The sequence below is a fragment of the Oryza sativa genome, chromosome 11 (assembly GCF_034140825.1).
Source record: "Oryza sativa Japonica Group chromosome 11, ASM3414082v1".
In the NCBI taxonomy this organism is placed as follows: domain Eukaryota; kingdom Viridiplantae; phylum Streptophyta; class Magnoliopsida; order Poales; family Poaceae; genus Oryza; species Oryza sativa.
The window spans coordinates 24818891-24833210 of record NC_089045.1 but is presented as its reverse complement, the minus strand read 5'-3'; the positions used below and the strand labels follow the sequence as shown (position 1 = coordinate 24833210).

General features: G+C 41.5%; 1 protein-coding gene across 1 annotated transcript; it reads right to left on the bottom strand.

The window, feature by feature from the left end:
- Positions 1-157: 157 nt before the first annotated feature.
- LOC4350852 (uncharacterized) lies at positions 158-8203 on the bottom strand. Its single transcript, XM_015760312.3, has 13 exons — positions 6565-8203; positions 6337-6462; positions 6148-6252; positions 5912-6046; positions 5724-5773; positions 4026-4084; positions 3643-3752; positions 3339-3560; positions 2397-2630; positions 2194-2293; positions 1742-1872; positions 651-737; positions 158-565 (listed from the first exon to the last, which is right to left on the bottom strand). The coding sequence occupies exons 1-13, from the start codon at positions 7939-7941 to the stop codon at positions 443-445; spliced, it is 2859 nt and encodes a 952-aa protein (XP_015615798.1). The 5' UTR covers positions 7942-8203; the 3' UTR covers positions 158-442.
- Between the last annotated feature and the right edge of the window lie 6117 nt (positions 8204-14320).

Below are 14320 nucleotides of genomic sequence, written 5' to 3'. Positions count from 1 at the left end.
AGGATCAGAGGACTGCCTCATTCAATGGTAACCTACAATTCTATAGCCACATCAAACATTTTTTTTAAAAAAACTTTTCGCTGCAGGGAAGGATCAACTGATCAAGGACCAATTCTCAATCACAGCAACAGTCCCAAGGCCACACTCGTGCAAGAACTGGACTCAAGAAAAGCTGTTTCGAAGTAATTAAGATACCTGGTATATCATCCTAAAAGTAGTGCATAACTGGAATACTTACTACCCTGCGCTGCGTATGATATCTGGTAGTAGAACTGTAAAGCTAAGGACAAGGCATATAGAGACGAAAGCCATATCGACAGTACATGACAGAAAATTCAGCTTTGCGTCATCAAGCTATCTGTATTCTAACTAAAAAGGTGATTACTCAGCCATCAAAAATAGCCCCCTGATTCGGTTTCCAGGTAGAACTGTAAGCAGTTGTCTAGACTGTGACTTCTGTGCCCGCGGCCTCTGAAACTGGGTCGATACGCTCGAAGAAGATTATCTGTGGACAGAAACTGGAACGACTGTATTCTTCAAGCACTTTCTCCCATGAATCAAATTCCTGCATGGAGAAAGTCTCGTCATGAAAAGGGGTTATCTGGCAAAAGGCCAAAAGAAAATGCAGGATAAATGCGAGTCAAACTTGCCTTGACTTCCCTGAGTGAGTTATCATATACAAGCCACTTCTCCTCTTCTCGAGCAAGGCAGATATCTCGCCCCTCAGCACGAAATACCTGATAATGTTAGTAGATTGTATGTCAAGCATTGATCATTTGTGTAATAGTATATTTTAACTATGTACTTACAGAGGTGAAAAACATAACTATGACAAAAAGGTAATTGGTCAAGCTGGTGGTATACTGTTATGAAGAAATTATGAAAGAAAAGAAGTTTCAGGGTGATGAGACGAATAAAATGGACAAAATATCCTGAGGGAGAAATTTTAATTATATTACCTACAATGGCATTGACCCAAGGGAACCAACGGAACTATTCCAATCAAATATTCAGTTCACACAATATGTTGTGTATAACAAAAGAAACCGGAATGAAGAAATAATTGCATAATACCCATGTGACAGCGGAGCGGCAAATTTGCTCTTGACATTGTTTGCATGTCCCCTATGTTAAAATGTGCCCTCTTCTTCTTAGTTTCGATTGAGAATAAGCTCCACCTTTCATGTCCCAATACCCTGTACTAGTATTCCGTTCTACTGGATAAGGTGGCTAAGCTTGATTGCTTTCTAAATCAAATTCTGCGTTTCACCTTGATGCCAACAAAACAATGCAGCTAAATCCCTGTTTTTTCTAGTTTGAATTGCAATGTCATGGCTAAGTTCATAAGATCAATGGTTTATGACCAAAACTATAGGAAAATCACTTTTGGGACGGTTGCAAGAACATCAACAGCTGATAAGTACAAATGTAACAAATGCCATGCCATTTTACCCTCTCGCAAGAGTATACAGACACGTCCAATTTGCATACCCAAGACTATAACACTAGTGGAACTCAACAAAGCATCACTAAATGCAATCACACAAGCTCTCACCTGTTAGCAAACCTGATGATCAACCTCAATCAGGAAGAAAATTGAAACGGAAAACTCTTTGTAAACAGAAAAATTTCTAATATTTGACTTAAACCTGGAACAGGTCCTGGGGCCATTGCCATATAATATTGGACAAATTGATTTAAAAATATGAATCCGAGAATAAAAGTTTTGATCTGCACATACCGCAGAAACCATAGTATACTTGCATTCTGAGTGCAGGCCTTCATAAACAGGATTAATGTCCAAGGGGGCAGCTATGCTGACCAGTAATCCAGAGACAAGATGGCTATCATTCTCACTTGGATAGCCAAAAGCTGTGACAAAGCAATATACAAAGAGAACAAAATTAGTTTTAGTGTAAATTACCACAAAATGAACATAACATGAATTACATAATGATTTATTGTGTTTAGTCGGTCCAATAATATTTGTCAAAAATCTCTAGTTATTTATGTTGCATTGACTATACTGAAGGATGTCATTTGCAGACCAGTAAAGTTGGTTTGATTTGGTTAGTGCAAAAGACCAAAGCGGCCGCATTTAATTTCCACTGCCCATCAGTACGTTCTCAACTATATAGTGTAAATGTAGTCACATGATTATACTTCAGTCTTAATTGAAACAAGCAACATTACCAGTTGTGAAGTAACATGGCGGATGATTGTGAGCATTACTCTCAGTATTACAGTGAAACTTCTTGTCGACAGATTTTATGACATCGGCAAAAGTGTTCATCTAGAGAGGAAGCATAAGTCAATTTAATAAATGACAAAGTTTACAAACGCATTATCTACAACAAGCTAATCCAACAAGGAAACAAGAAAGCACTGAAGCACACCTCAATATTCCGCAGTTCACTTGCACCAACGTTGAGAAAATATGTGCTCTCTGTTGCATTCTTGTGCATCCCAAAAAGTTCATGCGAGAGGCATCTATGATCAGGACAACTGGAGAAGAGTGTTGTTTTGTACAGAATGTTTTTACTGTTGTTGCTGATACATTTAGCAGTTTCTGATGTATGCACCATGTTAAGCACTATTTCTATATATTTCACTGCCAAATTTGTTTCCTCCTGCAACCAGAATAAAATATTGTTAGTATTATGAAACATTGCACATTTATGCTAAGATCCTCATTCTAGAAGTAATTTAATTGCTCTTTCTGCAAGAGTTTATCCACTTAGGATGTAGCAAAGCAATTAGGTCAGGAACAAAAGTAGCGATGCTGTTTTGGACTTGAATTGAATTTATAGCAGGTAAGATCATTTAGGTAGAGGGGAAAAAGTTTAACATGAACCTTTGGTCTATAGAGCATTTTAATAGTTGATTTGTTTTTCCCTATTAAGTTGTACTAGTTCTGGAGAAAAATTGTTAACGCCATACAAGTTCTGGAAACCACAGTGACAAAAAAGAAGACTGCTAGAATGTGCTAGGTAGTTGGAATTTGGGATGTTTTCTTGCTATTTTTCTCTAACTACAGTAACAATAGCTGGGGAATAAGTAGTGCCTAAAACCAATCCAGTTCATGCTGGAATGAAGATTTTGCATCATGATAATTCCTACTGATTAGTGAAGCCAAATTTTCTGTGCTGACAATATGGAGGAATAGTTTATTTAAACAAATATAGTTTTTTTATAATTAAGTTTTTTCTTGATTATACTTTCTAGTGAGTTATAAGTGAAGAAAATAATATTTGAAAAGTTATTGATCTATTCTTTTTCAGGAGATAGCAAGAAAAAAAAAGGTCAGAAAAAAAGGCACAAGAGGCTGAAGGACAAACCTTCAACGAAACATTCGCCTCTTCTAAAATCTTGATAAAAGAAGGTCTCAAACAGCTCAGTCGATAAGTTGCTGTAGAGTCACTCTTATCACTAAAAGCATTGAAACTATGGAACAAGTAGCACAGCATACAATTCCGATCTTTTCCAGAAACTCCAAAATGAGGATAAAGCGGTGCTTTCTTCATGAACTTATCAGTGAAGGGCCTTAAGTGCCACAATGACTGCATGGGTGTTTGGAGGCTATGAGAAACATCATAAAATAATAGGTAAATAAGAGAATCTGGAGAGTCACAAAGGAGTTACCAGGAGAGCCGAAAACAAGGACTTTAGTTCATTTTCACTATTTGGATAGGCAGTTCCAGTTACTCCATTGCTCGAAATGTTTGCACTCCCTTCATTTGAGCCAGAGTAATCTGCTTACAAGATTTTCCCAGCCAGAACAAATGAGTGTTTTCACTGGTGACTGGTGAGAGAATGGCAGGAAGTTTCTTATGAATAGCGATGCATTAGATAGTGGTCGCTAGAATTTCATGACAGTCCATCAGGTAAAGCACATCATTTTATTTTGTATAGTCCACAGTGGATGTGAAATACTGAAATACAATGGGTACAAGCCTACAACCACATGTGGTTACCATGGTATTCTGGATGACATAAGATATAGAAAAAATATAATAAACATATACCAGATGGTGAGGAAGTCTTGTTTTCCTTTTCCATAGGAGTCTCTGAGCTTCCCAAGGTGCTGTGCCAAACATACATGCAGTTAGTAACATGTCCTGTGTTAATGAAGGACCAGGAATATGCAAACAGATGATAGGCGCTTCCCTCCTGTTTCACATTTAAAAAAAATAACACATGGCTCCCCATGCAGGTTCATGAATATGAAGAAATTAATCTAACAGTGTGGACATTTGGTGCACTAAATATTCCAGAGGGAGACAGGGAGGGCATTCAAATTTTCTCTAGTAAAATATTGTTGATGCCGAAAAGTTACACTCGGAATACCCTTCTGGATCATATTTTAATCCCTAGCACTTATTCAGGGGAATCTAAATTTACCTAAACCATCGGAATAAGATAACTAATGATGCAAATTTTACAAACACATTAAACAAACAACGATGCCACTTGCTCCTATATCATCCAACCAAACCATCAGAATGAAAAACCAGTAAGCAAAAACACCTGGATTCAAGCACAAATTACGGTTGCAATTGTAAAATTAGGTTACTCTCCACAAGTTTTGGCCAAGAACTTGTAAGTCTGTTTTGAAAAAACATTCAGAATCCAAGCAAATCCCTCTCAAATATAATTTTGAAATTTGGGCTGTAATCTGTCAAATACTACAAAGCATATGCTCCTACGCACCTAAGAGTACCTATTATATAGTATAGAAGTATTGAGCCCTTTTGAGTTGTACCATGCCTCTACTTGGGCGACCCAGACTCAAAGTAGGAAAACTGACTGAATTCATTATTTACTCAATGTAGCCCATCAATGTACTGTTTGGATGAACAGCCCCATTAATTATACGTATTCCAGTCGGATTCAATCATCAGCAAGTAATTGATATACAAATGACCAAGATAAATTTGCTAGGTGCAGCGATGCCCTTTCCATCGGACTCCTTCCCTTTAGGTATAACCAGATCCATGCAGGCAGCTGCACATGGTACATATGGGATTTACTCACGATTCTTGCTGTCTGGAAATCAAGATAGGTTCCCTATCTATGCTGGACTCCCCCACGTTCGAATCTTCTCCCGTGCAAAGGAGAGACTGCGCAGAAGAACTCCTGAAGGCCCTAAGTTTTTTGTATATAGCGATCCAAAAGATGCAAAGTTTGTCAAGCAGGACCTAGACTCGATATATATAGCAATACTGTCGAACAGATTGAGCCAGAGAACCTTCTTATCCGTTCCTTTTAATTAGGGTAGTTTGTAACAGCTGGTGTCAAACAGATTTGTGCCAGAGAACCTTCTCATCCGTTCCTTTTAATTAGGGTAGTTTGTTAACAGTTAGTATTAGTTGGTTTTCTTCTTTGCAAAACTTGTAAACTGAACTCTGTAGTCGTCCCTATCTTTCTCCCCCTTAATTGATAAGGCAGAACTACCGATTTTCTTTCAGAAAAAAATATTGAGATAACCCTTAGACATGGATATATACATCATTGGATATATATATCATGGTGATATGAGATATACTCACTGGGTCAAAAGCATAACAGAAAGCTCAATAAACTTTACAGAAAATACATTAAATAGGAAAATGGGAACATAATATAGTGGAACAAGTCCAGAAAGCTATAGTCTAAAACAAGAGCGAAATCCAGCAAATAACAATTTCAAGGAAGCAAGCTACACCCAACATAAGCATGCTTACCTTGTGTTAGCTCTTGGAGGCAACTCAAGCTTCTTGCCAGATTGCAGTACCTAAAATCAGAACATTTTTCTTTGTTCAGTACTGTAAAGCATGAAATGAAACTAAGCCAGTGCATGCAGTGAATGAGAAGCTAAAGCACGATGATACTGTTATTTTTTTAAGTAAGAAAATATTGAACCGTTAATTACTTTACTATCGCCTGGAAGCTCTTCGACACCATTACAGTCGGGCACAGTTGAATCTCCACCCTGTAGATTGTCCTCGGTAGCTTTTCCATCATCTTCTTGTAAGACTGATTCAGGACTGATGATATTGAGACCTGCCTGTTAAGCATACAATCATGCAAAGATGATTAAGTGAAACTAATCAAAGCTGATATATCTTCAGAGTAAAGAAAGAACATCATGTTCGTGTTACAACTTACATTAATATCTTCTTGAACTGGATCTCTGTTTTCAATACTTGCCTCAGAAACTTTATCACCCTCAGAACTTGAGACCCCTTTAGGTGGAACATTACACAGTTTAGCCTGCATGAGTGCAACCATGAAAACAATGATAAGCAAAGTAGTATTATTTATCAAAGTCAAATAACATACAAGAACTAGACTAACCCATAGGAAATCTTTCATAGCTGGTAAAATGATTTCACGATAATCATAAGTGCAGACTTCCAAGAGGTTTTTCTTCAAATTATCAACTTCGGCAACCAATTGCATGATCTCAATATCTATTTTAGCCTGCACATTTTACAGCCAAGCTTAAAAGATTGGTCAGGAAGGTCCAAACACTATCTGAAAGGATATTGAGCAAACAGAAATTCAGGATATAGTAAAAGGAACCTTTTCACCAAAATAAGCTTCATAAGTCTGCGTCGCTGTTAAGCCACGTTTCAGATTAACTTTCTCTATCAATGCAGCGGCCCTTCCATTCAACTTTCCAAGGGCATGAGTTCCCTTATCTAGACAGGCTTGCCTCATGTTGTCCCATGATGTAAATGGGTCTTGTCTTGAAGGTCTAGATAGCCAGCTAAACAGAGCATCTTGATTGCTAGAACCATCAGTAATTCTTAGCACATTCTCATCAGTACCTATAGATAGAACGCAAGCGTCTTGAACAACTCCCCCACCAAAATTATCACGGCTATCCTGCTCGGCATCACCAACCCTCAATCGAAGCAAATCCAGATAAGTCCCCAGCAACAGAAGCCCTCCAGGGTCCAGAGAAGTAATGCAGCTATAATTTTGGGTAACAGCTTCTTCAATCCGGTTTTTCGTGAATTTGATCAGGTTGTCAAAAAGATCAACAGATAGAGCCTTCTTATCCTTGAGGTACTGAAATGTACTCTTGATCTTGGTCAAGATCTTTTCTCCCTCAGCTTCTTCAGTAGGATTGACATCAGATGGCAGAGTCCAACACTTAATAAACTCTGTCTGTTCATCAGATATCCTCTCCGGCACAAACAACAGCGATTCTTTGAACTCCTGGGACCGGGAGAACTCATCATCCTCAACATGCAACTGGAAGGTCTTCGCAGTGAGGAAAGTCATTTCGCATTGAGGGCACAGCCAGCAGATCCATTCTCTATTGTCCTTCACAAAGTCCAGTGCACCAGTGAGAGCACTCATCTGACACTCGTCAGACGGCTTAGCACAGCAGTATGCTACCATCTCGTCAATACCCACTGTCAGGAAACTGCGGCGCGTCTCCTCGCTCATGCCGTTCCAACGATCTCGGGCCATCGGGATGGCGATCTTCGACAAGGCGGAGATAAGGAGTTGCTTGAGGCCATTCTTAGCAGTGGAGATCCGCGCCTCTTTGCTCGGCTCCAAGTGGCGGGACTCGAAGACGGCGTTTAGCTGCGGGTCGACGAGATCAGCGTCACCTCGGCCGAGCGCGCGTTGGCACGCTTCCACCGCCAGATCAAACTGCTCCCTAGCGGCGTACCTCTTGGCGAGGGTGAAGGCGATGCCGAGGTCGCTGGGGGCGAGATCCCTGGCGAGGCGAAGGGAATCGAGCGCCAACTCGTCCTCCCCGAGCGCGGCGCGCACGTATCCCACGACGTGGTACGCGAGCGCCGAGTGGAAGTCGACGGCGAGCTCCACCGCTTCATGGAGCCTCTCCTCCTTGACGTCAACCCCTTCCCGCTCGGCCGGGAGTGGCCCGGTGAGGTCCTTCACCCGCGCGCGGAAGCCGGGGGTGGCGCTGTCCCAGTCCATGTTGCTCCTGCTCCTGCTCGGGCTCGTCTTGTTCCCCCGCGTCCCACGGGGAGCTGCCGAGGCCGGTGGCGCGCGGAGGCCGGGAGGAGGAGGAGTGGGAGGCGGCGCGCGGCGAGGAGGTGGCGGCGAGGGAGGTGCACGCGAGGTGTTTGTTGAAATGCCAAGCCCGCGGAGGAGGGGAGCGTGGGGTGGGGTGGGTGGTAAGGATGGGTCGGTCGGTTGCGTGTGGGGGTGGGCGAGGCGAGAAATGCGGAGGCGCAGTGCACGCAGCGAGCGAAGGAGCGTGTACTTATATAAGTACCCTGATTCCAATATTGCCCCTAGCAAGTTGTCTAATTACGTAAATACCCTTCAAAATTGCAAATTCACTTGCTTTTTTGTTACTCTTAATCACGAGTATTTGACAACGTTTGCGGTAAGATTCGGCCAAATATTTTAAATTGGGACCATCAATGGTACATTTTCCAAACAAATTAATGTATATTATTTCTTTTGTTTTATAATTAGGTATTTGAAAATTTATTGATGGTTAAATTTTAAAAGTTTAATTGAATCTTTACCGTCAAATACTGAACGGATACTCCCTCCTAATAACTAGAATGTAGTATAAGTCTTTGTCCTGTTTTATATAGTTTCCAGTACATAAAATATATCATGGATTTTAATCATAATATACCATGAAAATAGTAAAAGGTATAACTAGTTGTACAAGACAAACTCAATTATATTGTTATTATTGGATGAGGATACATTAACACGGATATAAATATATACACACCTTTAAACCAATTAAATTATTAAATAGAGTGCCATCTAAGCGGAATTTTTTTTCTTCCAATCAGGATTGTTAGCACAAATTAAGAGCATCTCCAAGAGCCGTTGTTATTTGGCTCTCTATGCCGAAATTTAGCATGTATGGCGCAAAATATCTTTCCAAAACAATCTCCATCCTTGCCAAACCATTTGACCTGCCATATGCCTTTCCTCGCTGGCCAAACTTCGCAAGATATAATAGTTTCATGATTAAATAGTTGAGGAATGTAATTTGTCCGTTTTTATAGTTGAGAGGTAAATTTTTGTTGAGGGGGATAAATTGAACTTAGCCCTAGCAATAAAGAAACAAGCCACCTGATAGGATATATGGCTATAACTTGAAGGAGGGCTTCAACCTGTAAAAAAAATGCTTCCTAGTCTGTCTGGATTCTCCTTAAGAGAGACAACACGCAAACATGACCCAAGTATATAAATTTCTTATTGTGTAGATTTTGTTAGAATTCTAGGATTTCTAGGTGCGGATCTAGGGGTTGATCTCTAGCATATAGCAATAAATAGACATGACTTTTGTGAGTGAACGAGGAGAGAGAGAGACACATACCTTCGCCTTAAAAGGTTGAAGCGGCCATGACGACGGTGTGGCGGTGGCCTTGTGATGGGCTTGTGGACGATGGTGATGGTGTGGACGACGGCAGTGGCGACGGCCGGCGGCGGACTTCCCCTCACTTCAGCGCCTATCCCGGATCGGTGGGTTTGCTAGGGTTTTGTGTGGGAGCGTGTGTGCACGGCAAACGTTGGTTTGCGTGCCCGATGACTCCCCCCTTTTTGTATTGCGCTGCGTGAGAGGGGCCTACAGCCACGAACAGCTGGTGCCCCCAATCAGGGAGCGTAGGCAGAGTGGGGAGGATTAGTTTCTCGATCCCCTCAGAGATCGCAACTATAACATTCTATTAATTATCATTTACGTCTAAATAGATTGATGTATAGAGCACGCTTCATCATGACAGTCACCACTAAACCATCAGACGCAACGACTACAATGCACCTCCCCATCTAGAAATAAATACTAGGGCCTTTTGTAATCCAAGGATCATAGGTTTTCTTATAAACCCATGCTAGCTAAGTGTTCTCTGAACACACTGGGTGGTAAGCCTTTTGTAAGCGGATCCGCTAACATCTCCTTTATTCTTATATGCTCGAGACTAATTGTCTGATCTTGGATTTTCTCTTTCACAACATAAAACTTAATGTCAATGTGTTTGGCAGCACCACTTGACTTATTGTTGTGAGCATAAAACACTACTGGCTCATTGTCGCAGTACATCTTAAGTGTGGCCTTTGAGTACTGTCGACCACTTTCAACCTGGGTACAAACTTCTTTAACCATTTTGTCTGCCCTGTGGCCTCATAACTAGCTACAAACTCGGCATACATCGTCGATGATGCTATGACGGTTTGCTTGGAGCTTTTCCACGAAATAGGCTCTTTTGCGAGAGACCATTTCTACTTTTTTTCATATCATCTACTAGTAATATACCCGTGCTAACGCTACGATCCTTAATATTTTTCAAATAAATGACTAAAATTTTGTGTTAGAAAAAATAATCAGTTTAATGGGAGTTTTAATTCAAATTATGCCATATAATTAAGGCAAATTACAAGGTAGGTAATTCACTGCACCTATTTTCAGTAATTTTCAATTATACATATTCTGCCATATTGAACAATCAGACTACTACCATTCATGGTAACGTAGGTTGATCCTGCAATGGAAACAAATTATTCCACAACAGACATAACCTCTTGCTTTACTTTTGTGATTTGTACTAAACTTAATTACAAAATGGGTTCTGGAATAGTTTGATCCTAATCACTGGTCATCAACCATTGCTATAGACAAGAATTTTCTTCATCCTCACATATCATCAGATAAGAAAAGGACCAGCAGTGTTCTTAAAAACTCCAGCCAAGGATCGAGGCTTGTAAGTTTCATGGATTTTGCCAAAAGTACGGAATAACGGCAGCCAGCAAATACAAATAACAGTATAATAAGGTCATCTAGTCTTCCAGCAGAAAAAAAATACACAAGACACTTTGGACCAATGGCCTGCGTTGTTCATCCAGACTCCAGAGCATCAGTATCTCAGAAATAAAACTCCCGCTTGCAAGGAAATAGAAATATACCAATTTAACTAAGAATTGATACCTATGAGTATTCAAGTGTCAAGAACATTGGCTGATGGAATGATTGATATAGTCATTTGGTCACCATTATCAAACAGTAAACCAATGTAAGGGTGTAAGCAAAACTCACTGCACTAACTGAGGGCCTGTTTAGATCTCACATCGAAATTTTACACCCTATCACATCGAACGTTTCAACACATGCATAAAGTATTAAATATTCGCTAAAAAATAACTAATTTTTTAAGCCTAATTGCTACATGATTTGACAATGTGATGCTATAGTAAACATTTGCTAATGATAGATTAATTAGGCTTAATAAATTCATCTCACGGTTTACTTACGGATTCTGTAATTATTTTTTTATTAGTGTCCGAACATCCACATGCGATACCCTATATAATATCCGATGTGACACGGCAAAACTTTACACCCATGGATGTAAACACCCTTGAATTATATATCGGTGTTTCAAGGGGAAGAAAGAGATAGCATTCAGAGAGTTGTGGCTTGTCAGCAAATACCACAACACCATGATCAGATCATCTAAGGCTTCTAGCAAAGAAAAACACAAGACGCTATGGACCAATTGTTTGCCTTGGGTTTAAGGCAAAGTATGTGTTAAGTTTATTCAGAGCATCAGGGATCTCAGAAGTAAACTCCTGCCTACAGGGAAACCGAAATTTAACAATTTCAACTAAGAATTGCTACCCACTACATACTATTCAACAGCCAAGAACATCAACGAATGGATCACAGAATGGTATGGCCGCCAATATCATAAAGATACAGTAAACATGACCCATTGCATTACTGTGAGGTGTAAGCAAAACTCATTGCATTAACTGAAAACAGGAACAGCAATACATGGCTAACCTCGCATCCATGACATCGTGTATTGTGACCATGTTATCCTGCTCCCCGTGGATCCTTGATCGCACGCGGCGCAGTTCCTGCATATGCGCGTCGACGCCGAGCAACAGGCCAAGGTGGACACAGAGCGTCCTGACATACGTCCCGGCCTCGCAGGAGATCCAGAACACGGCAAGGTGTCGCTCGGCATCGTGCTCGAGCAGCTTGCTCTCATAGATAGTCCTCACCCTGAGCTGCCACTTCACGGCGGAGATGAGCGGGGGGCGCTGGAACACGGCGCCTGTGAGCGCCTCGAGCGCGCGTCGCGGGCGGTGTCGGGGACAGCGGCGTGGAAGCGCGCGACGCAGCCGTACTCCTTGCCGGCGCCCTGCTGCGACTTGACGAGGCGGGTGGCGAGGTCGACGCAGACGATGAGGTTGCCGGTGACCTTGGGATCGAGCGTGCCGCTGTGCCCAGTCTTGTTGACGCGGAGGAGGCGCTTGATCCACGCGACCACCGAGCGCCGATCTAGGCGAACTCGCGGCGGACGGGACGGGAGCGCGGCGATGAGCGGATGAAGGTTGCGGAGGGAGGCGTGCGACTGATTCGCTGGCGTGCGTGATTTTCGGCCAGTGACCCCGCGTGCGCCATCTCGGTGATCCCGCGTGCGTGCACTGTCGTCGGATCTCATGCGTTGGATGATTTTCGATCGTTGGATGTGTCACATGATGAATGAGTAAAACAACTTGTTAAATTATATGGTAGATTTTGCACATGTATTCCTGCGTAATTTTTATATTTTTTTCTATTCCTGTAATTCGAAAAACTTGTGAACCGAAGAAGCCCTTATAGAGTTAAGAGGAGAGATGAATAGAAAAAAAATGCCTTCGACTTTCCCATGGAAATCAAAACATAAGGTTAGAGCTCATATTAAAAATCCTTCAGCAAATCTCTTCTTTCTATAAAGCTAATACCCATAAAACACCTAAAACTCAACATGCAAGCAAAATATTTATTAGCACTCCTAAAAGCTACATGTAAGCATTCCACATCAACCTACTAAGTACACAAAACTCAACATGCAACCATATAGTAATTATATCTACAATTTATTTCATTCTAAAACTAAACATACACATGCTAAATCATAATTCTTAAATCATTTTTATAATATTTCAATCCAAATCATTTCATCATTTTTCCATCATCTAACACATATCCCGTAGCAAAGCGCAGGACAACATCTAGTAAAGGAAAGAAATGGTTCCACATAAAATTTGCCAGCCCAACTCTACAATCCATTGGACCATGTAGAAAATGTTGCTATCAAATTAAATCATTCAAAAATCCTACAGTACCAAATTCCCTCGGAACCTTGTTCCAAAGGAGCTCTCATCCTAAGTACTCCCTTTGTTTTATATTATAAGTCATTTTTTCTAGTTAAACAATTTTTAGTTTGACTAAGTTACAGAAAAAAATTTTTACGATACTAAATTAGCTTCATTAAATATAACATTGAATATATTTTAATACTTTGTTTTGTGTTGAAAATGTTACTGTATTTTTCTAAAAAATAATAAAAAAAAGTTAAAACGAGTTATAACATGAGATGGATATACCTGGCCAAATGGGCCGTGCCAAGCCGGGCCGGCCCGAGCACGGCAGTACTGTAGCCGGCCCAGGCCCGGCACGGCACGCCAGCCTGTGGGCCGTGCCAGCACGGCCCGTTATCCCGTGCCGTGTTTGGGCCGACGCCTCAGCCCGTGGGCCGGCACGGCACGGCACGTTTACTGTAGCGTGCCGGCACGGCACGGCCCAGGCATGGCATGGCCCACCGGCCCATTTATTTTTCCTACGATTTTCTAATTTTTCCCATATATTTCTCATATTTTTTATTTTTTTCCACATTTTATCCTATTTGTACCATATATTTTATGATATATTTCCTAAATTTTCCTCACATTTATCCTATATTTATAATGTTTTCCTTTATATTATATTTTTTCTGCCTTTTTTCTTTTTTTCCCCCTCAAATTTTAATTTTTATGGGCCACATGTACTAGTGGGCCGGCTACCAGCCCACGGTCCGCTACAGTAGCCGTGCCGGCCCGGCACGGCCCAGCACCTCCTTGGGCCGTGCTTGGGCCGAGGCCTTGGCACGTGAGCCGGCACGGCACGGCCCGCTACAGGAGCCGTGCCTAACGGGCCGTGCCCTAGTGGGCCGTGCCGTCAGTGTGCCGTGCCGTGCTGGGCCGGGCCGCCCGTTTGGCCTGCTATAGAGATGGATGGAGTACTCTGCAAAGAATTCCAGCTATGCCAGCGAAGTGAGCAAAATATTCAGTGGCATTAGAGAGCAGGAGTAAAGGGTTGGGGATATGAATTGAGATTGATCTATGGTTCATTTCAGAAAAAGGGAGTGACAGCTATAGCGCACAATGGCCCCATAGCCAAAGGGCATATTTATAAACGAAAAATAATTTTGGGGTATTTTGTGGAAATATCGTAAAAGTAGAGGCCGCGTCCAGTACTCCAGTGAGTTAGATGTTAGCCGTTGGATCGAGTTGTGCT